Source organism: Alligator mississippiensis, chromosome 1 (assembly GCF_030867095.1).
Source record: "Alligator mississippiensis isolate rAllMis1 chromosome 1, rAllMis1, whole genome shotgun sequence".
In the NCBI taxonomy this organism is placed as follows: Eukaryota; Metazoa; Chordata; order Crocodylia; family Alligatoridae; genus Alligator; species Alligator mississippiensis.
In genome coordinates this window covers 482,654,769-482,661,297 of record NC_081824.1, presented here as the reverse complement: position 1 = coordinate 482,661,297, position 6,529 = coordinate 482,654,769, and the positions used below count along the sequence as shown (strand labels likewise).

At 52.5% G+C, this 6,529-nt stretch overlaps 2 protein-coding genes across 2 annotated transcripts; both read right to left on the bottom strand.

Moving 5' to 3' along the window:
* Nucleotides 1-1,360: 1,360 nt before the first annotated feature.
* LOC132249606 (hemoglobin subunit beta-like) lies at nt 1,361-4,309 on the bottom strand. Its single transcript, XM_059725104.1, has 3 exons — nt 4,215-4,309; nt 3,193-3,568; nt 1,361-1,601 (listed from the first exon to the last, which is right to left on the bottom strand). The coding sequence occupies exons 1-3, from the start codon at nt 4,307-4,309 to the stop codon at nt 1,473-1,475; spliced, it is 600 nt and encodes a 199-aa protein (XP_059581087.1). The 3' UTR covers nt 1,361-1,472.
* A 59-nt stretch (nt 4,310-4,368) lies between these two features.
* Nucleotides 4,369-5,812, bottom strand: LOC106738221 (hemoglobin subunit beta). The gene is made up of 3 exons (XM_059723476.1): nt 5,656-5,812; nt 5,318-5,540; nt 4,369-4,611 (listed from the first exon to the last, which is right to left on the bottom strand). Exons 1-3 carry the CDS (start codon nt 5,745-5,747, stop codon nt 4,483-4,485), a joined length of 444 nt encoding a protein of 147 aa, XP_059579459.1. The 5' UTR covers nt 5,748-5,812; the 3' UTR covers nt 4,369-4,482.
* Nucleotides 5,813-6,529: the final 717 nt, after the last annotated feature.

Sequence of the window (6,529 nt, the reverse complement as noted above, 5' to 3'; positions counted from 1 at the left end):
TCACGCCGTGTCTAGAAATGCTGGTACCCTTCCCAGGGATGTAGATTGTAGCTGTGTTGGTCTAAAGACATAGGCAGACAAGATTCTTTGGGTAAATCTGATATCTTTTATTAGACCAACTCAAATTGTTGGAAATAATCCTCTTAGCAAACTTTGGGGTATAAATACCCTTCATAAGGCTGAGGAAGCATCTATACCCTTCCCAGGTACCCTTCCCAGGCAGTTGTTTTTCAAGTTTGGGTGATGTAAGAAGGAAAGGGGGTGTGACTGCGCCAGCACACAGCTTTCCACGGGCCCACACCTCCCATCTCTGCCACCCTTAGGAAACTAAGAGCGCATCATATTGTTGCCTACTCAGGAGACATCTTGCAGCCCCTTGCTCCTGCTCTTTCAGCATCTTTCATAGATTCATAGATTCATAGATGTTAGGGTCGGAAGGGACCTCAATAGATCATCGAGTCCGACCCCCTGCATAGGCAGGAAAGAGTGCTGGGTCTAGATGACCCCAGCTAGATTCTTATCTAACCTCCTCTTGAAGAGCCCCAGGGTAGGGGAGAGCACCAACTCCCTTGGTAGCCCGTTCCAGACCCTGGCCACTCGAACTGGGAAGAAGTTCTTCCTAATGTCCAGTCTAAATCTGCTCTCTGCTAGCTTGTGGCCATTATTTCTTGTAACCCCCAGGGGCTCCTTGGTGAATAAATCCTCACCAATTCCCTTCTGTGCCCCCGTGATGAACTTCTAGGCAGCCACAAGGTCGCCTCTCAGCCTTCTCTTGCGGAGGCTGAAAAGGTCCAGTTTCTCTAGTTTCTCCTTGTAGGGCTTGGTCTGTAGGCCCTTAACCATACGAGTGGTCCTTCTCTGGACCCTCTCCAGGTTATCCTCATCCTTCTTGAAGTGTGGTGCCCAGAACTGCATGCAGTACTCTAACTGCGATCTGACCAGCGCCCGATAGAGGGGAAGTATCACCTCCTTGGACCTATTCGTCATGCATCTGCTGATGCACGATAAAGTGCCATTGGCTTTTCTGATGGCTTTGTCACACTGCCGACTCATGTTCATCTTGGAGTCCACTAGGACTCCAAGATCCCTTTCCACCTCTGTGCCACCCAGCAGGTCATTCCCTAGGCTGTAGGTGTGCTGGACATTTTTCCTCCCTAGGTGCAGCACTTTGCATTTCTCCTTGTTGAATTGCATTCTGTTGTTTTCTGCCCACTTGTCCAACCTGTCCAGGTCTGCTTGTAGCTGTTCCCTGCCCTCCGGCGTGTCCACTTCTCCCCATAGCTTTGTGTCATCTGCAAACTTGGACAGCAAACTTTGGCTCCTTACTGGCCCAAATAACCCACAGAGACCTGGAGAGATGTTTCTAATTGCAATGGATAATATTTATTTGATGGGTACAGCCCATCAAAATGCAAGGGGCCCTTTTGAGAAAGGAGCTGTGCCTGAGAGGAGGTCGGATGCCTCCGGTTGGATTAGTGGTACTCGGAGGCCAGCGCATGGGTCACCTCTTGGACCAGCTTCCGGAAAGCAGTGTGGCAGGAAGGGGAAAATTGCCAGGGCTGGTGAGAGGCCAGGACATTGATGATGTTGTCTCCCAGGAGCTGAAAGAGATGTGAGCAATCATAGCCGTGGGTCAGCATTGTTTGGCACCCCCCTTTACTGTGTTTAGAGATTGGCACTAGGGGCAGGAGCTTGGTTGCTCCCGAAAGGAGGTCCCCGCGGGTCTTGGGGCAGACAGAGCCTGGAGTCTGAGGCTTTGTAGGGCCTGATACCTGACTGGGAATGTACAGGAATATTTCCCCTTGTAACTGCAGCTTATTCCCCTTTTCACTCTGAACACCGAAGCAAGGCATGTGAGGACCGGCTGCAGGGAAGTGGAGAGGAGAGAAGCTCTCAGGCTCAGCCAGCACATGTAGGATGCCATCTGGGCCACAGAGGCTGGGATAATGGTGCCCTAGCCATCTCCTGGCCCTCTTCTTTGGTTCTCTGGAGCATATATGAACAACCCTTGTAGCAGCAGGACGCTGGTCAGGTGTTATGCCTTGTGCTTGTGCCTGATGGTCGTTTTGCTAAGAGGTTGGAAACTGGATTTGTGTGGGCTGGCTTGGACAAGGCTGATCCTGCCTCTGGCAGTGGTTTGGATGAGAGGTGACCGCCAGCCCCATTGCTCTCTGTTTCCTCAGGAGCTTACATCTAGTGCAACCCCCTGCTCCAAACAGGACCAGCCCCAACTACATCATCCCAGCCACGGCTTTGTCTGCTCGGGTCGTCAAAACCTCCAAGGATGGAAATGCTACAACCTCTCTGGGGAACCTGTTCTAGTGCTTTTTTACCTTCCTAGAGAGTTTTTCCTAATATCCAACCTCAACTTCCCTTGCTGCAGCCTGAGCCCATTGCTCCTTGTCCTGTCATCTGCCACCACTGAGACCAGCCAGGCTCCATCTTCTTTGCAGCCCCCCTGCAGGGAGGGGAAGGCTGCTATTCAATCTCCCTCTGTCTTCTCTTCTGCAGACTAAATCAGCTCATTTACCTCGGTCTCTCTTCACAAGTCCCCAAACCATTTTCCTTGCCCTCTGGACCCATTTTCCTTGCCTTGGACTCTCTGCAATTTGTCTGCAGAACGGGGGCTCAAAACTGGACACCGTCCCTGTGAGTACCCCCACCCCCCAAATGACCCTGACAAATTCCCCTGTGAAACCTCATGGTGCTGCAGGGAGCTGCTCTCTGTTATCCACGGGTGTACCAGCGCCTCTCCAGTCCCTGTCCTATCCTTTCTCCTTCCATCCCCTTTCTCCTGACATACTTTCCCATCTCCACACACTTGCAAGGCTTAAATCACCTCCCTGCCATCACCCCCTGCCTTTCCCTTCACTTTCCCTACCCGGCTCCACTCCATCCTCCTGCTTCCCATCACTCTCTGCACATCCTAGACTCTCTGCATCACCCCTGAGGCTGCAATCTCAGGGATTCTCCACTCTGCACCGCCCCCATACCATTGGGGTGCCTTGGATATGCCATGATCCCCCTCCAGCACCCCAGCTTCCCTCTGCTTGCTTACCTTAAGCATGCCTCTCCATTCCCTGCCCCAAACCAGGGTCCCTGTAGAGTCAATCCCAAAGCTCAGACCCGTTGCCAGTTTTAGAGGATGCACGGCCCGTCTATAGCTGGACTGGGTGGGTGAACCTTACTCACCCGGAAGCTTTCGGGGTCCACGTGCAGCTTGTCACAGTGCAGCTTTCTCAGTTTGGAGAACTGGGCATGGACGTTGTCCAGGTTCTTCACAACTTCCCCGAAGGAGGTGAGCACCTTCTTGCCATGAGCACGCACTTTGGGGTTGTTTATGATGGCGGTAGGGCTGGAGAGGTTCCCGAAGTGAAGAAAAAACTTCTTGGTCCAGGGGTAGATGAACAGCAGCCTAGAAATAGGGAGACACAAGTAGAGCCCCCACCCTCGAGCTCCCCAGCTCCTCCTAATCTTTGGTAACAGGTTTTGAGTCTTTTCTAGGAAGGGACCCCGGCTGCATGGGAGGAGATAGCATACTTGGATGCAGTCCAGGGGTAAGGAGCCCCTATCCTCCACAATTTATCACAGGCGCAGCTGTTATACCCGTTAGCCTACAGACACGGTTGTGAATGCAGGCAGACTCGCTTTGAGCCCCCAGCTCTTTTCACCACCAGTTATTAATATTATGATGCCAGTTGGGAGACTCCTGTGAGACTAGGCACCAGGGGATCATCCCCCTAGCATGGAGAATGGCTTCTGGATGTCTTTGCATTTGCCTTCATCAGGAGGTGCTGTTTCTGCAGTAGCCGTGCAATGTACGCTTTTTTCCGGCCTTGGGGGAGAGCACACCAACTCCCTGCGCAGTGCAAGTGTCCGTGTCTTGCAGCTCCGGCGCTGAGCTTGTGATATGAGTAGGTTTTGTAGGGTAAAACTGGGGGGAGAAGCTGAATGCCCCTCAACCTGCTAAATACCTTTTAGAGCATGCTCATATCCCAACACCCATTTGGAGGGAGAGCAGGGGGTGGCAGAGGGTCTCTTAGCTTCCTCCGGAGGGAAGGATGGTGAGAGGGGATAGACCTGTTATGTGTGACTGAAACAGCAGGTCCATGCACAAAGCTGCTGTCTGCTGGGCTGTTTTTCGATGCCCCCTTTAGCTGCCTTTTTGCTTCTATGAGCAGCGTGTGTTTGCATGTGTGTGTGTATCCCCGCACGTGTTCCCATGTGCTTTCAGCAGTGACGGGTCTGAATCTTCCCTCCCGCTGTCCTGGGGAATAAGTGCAACATTCAGGCTGCCCAGGACCCTCATGCACACCAGCCCTCTCCCAGTTCCTCCCACCACCCACAAACACCCAGAGACTCATCACAGATGGTTATGCATGGGTTTTATTTGATGATTACAGCCCAGTGGAGCCCACAGAGCACCCAGCGGTGCCCAGGAGGAAGCAGCATCTTTTTGTCGTGTGCTTCCCTCCGGCACGTTTAGTGGTATTCAGCAGCCAAGGCAGCAGCCACCTGGCGCACCAGCTTCTGGAAGGCGGCGTGGCACTCCACACTGAAGTCTTCGGGGTGGTGGGCAGCCAGGACAATGATGATGATGTCGCCCAGGAGCTGGGAGGAGAAGGAGGAGAAAAGAGCCCGGAGTCAGCCCAAATTTGCAACCTCCAGCCCCACACGTTGCAGAGGTTAGCCCTGGGGGAAGAGGCCCAGCAGTCCTGGGGAGGAGCTCACAGAGCCCAAAGTGGGGGTTGATGCCACCAGCTGAATTCAGCACGTTTCCTCGGGAGGAAGGGAACCTGCGTCCACTTTCCTCTTTCTAAAATCAAGCCAGCGCAAGCTCCAAAGCATGGCATGATGGTGGACATCTCCTCTCTGATCCTTTCCCACCTGGTTTCACTCCCCTCCTCTGCTTTTGCTTTACTTCCTGACAGAGCTTGCATTAACTGCATTGCACCCCTACCCCCTTCCTCCCTCTTCTCCTCCTACCTCTCCACCTTGGGCTGCTCTCTTCATTCTCTGTTCAGCTGCCTTCATGGATATTTCCATCTCCACACACTCTGCACACTCTGATTACTCTGAACAAAACTTCCTTCAGATGTGCTTTGCCTCCTGTCATCTCCTGCCTCTGGCTGAACTGCCCCAAGTCTCCTGGCCACCTACCTGGAACATACCTTCCCCCCCTGAAAGGGAGTCCCTGTCTCAGGGGGCACCAGGAGGTATTTCATGTGCATTTCTTAATTAATTACCAGCTCCCTGAATGATCTCTCATGAATGCCCGTCCATCCTAGCCTGCAAGCAAGCCATGCACACCGCTCACCTTGAAGTTCTCGGGATCCACATGAAACTTCTCGCAGTGCAGCTTGCTCAGGTTGGCGAAGTGGCCCTTGATGTTGTCCAGGTGCTTCACGGCTTCCCCAAAGGAGGCCAGCACCTTCTTGCCATGTTCCTGGACTTTTGAATTGTGCAGGATGTCATGGGCATTGCACATTTTTCCAAAATGTTCAAAATACCTCCTCTTCCAGGGGTAGACAATCAGCATCCTAGGCAGAGGGAGACACAAGCAGAGACACAAACCTGGTAAATGCCACATCCCTGTGGAGGCAGCAGCTTCCCCAGGAGGTGCCAGCTCAGCTCATGTCCTGGGTCTGGACTTACCTGCTGAGGGCGTCAGCGCCGCATTGGGCCACATCGACCTTGGCCCACAGGTCAACAATGAATTTCCTCTCGTGGGCATTGAAGGATGCCATAGTGAGGAGTCCTGGTGTTGTCTTAGAGCATCAGCTGAGTAAGGAACCCGAAGCTGAGTCCAAGCACCTTTCAAGGCTTTTTATCCAGTAGTCTGGCCCCTCCTCACCTCAGGCAGCTTGGAGATTGGTCATGTTTTGGGGAGGGCTGCAGCCAAGTGGGAGGAGAAACCATTCTTGGACCGTGGCCAGGTGTAAAGAGAGCTGCTCCTTCCCTGTTTGTTCTCAGAACAGCTCTTGGCCCCAGCGAGTGCTAACATGCTCCTTTGGGCTCAGGCACAGGTGCTACCCCCACCACCCCAACCTCGCTGGACCCAACTTTCAACTACTTCTCTTGTTCATTCCTCTTCACATGCAAGTATCAGAGGAAGACAGGAGCACAGAGTCACTGCCATTTGTGGCTGCAGCTGTATAGGCACAGCTAGGGGAGACCAAGAGCAGCAAAGGATTTGTACAGTAGGAGGTGACTGTACAAATGGTGCAAAAATGGTTGGGGGCTGGGGCACATGACTGGTGAGGAGAGGCTGAGGGAACTGGGCTGATTTAGCTTGCAGAAGGGAAGACTGAGGGGGATTGAATAGCAGCCTTTACTCTCTGCAGGGTGTTTGCAGAGAGGATGGAGCTGGACTGGTCTCAGTGGTGGCAGATCCAGGGATCCTGGTTTTCTCTGATTTAAAAAAAAAACAACAAAAAAACCAATGACCCAATTTTTGGTTAAAAAAAGAACTCCAAATCCACGTTTCCATGATTAAAATGAAACACCACTATATGTATATTTATAAATT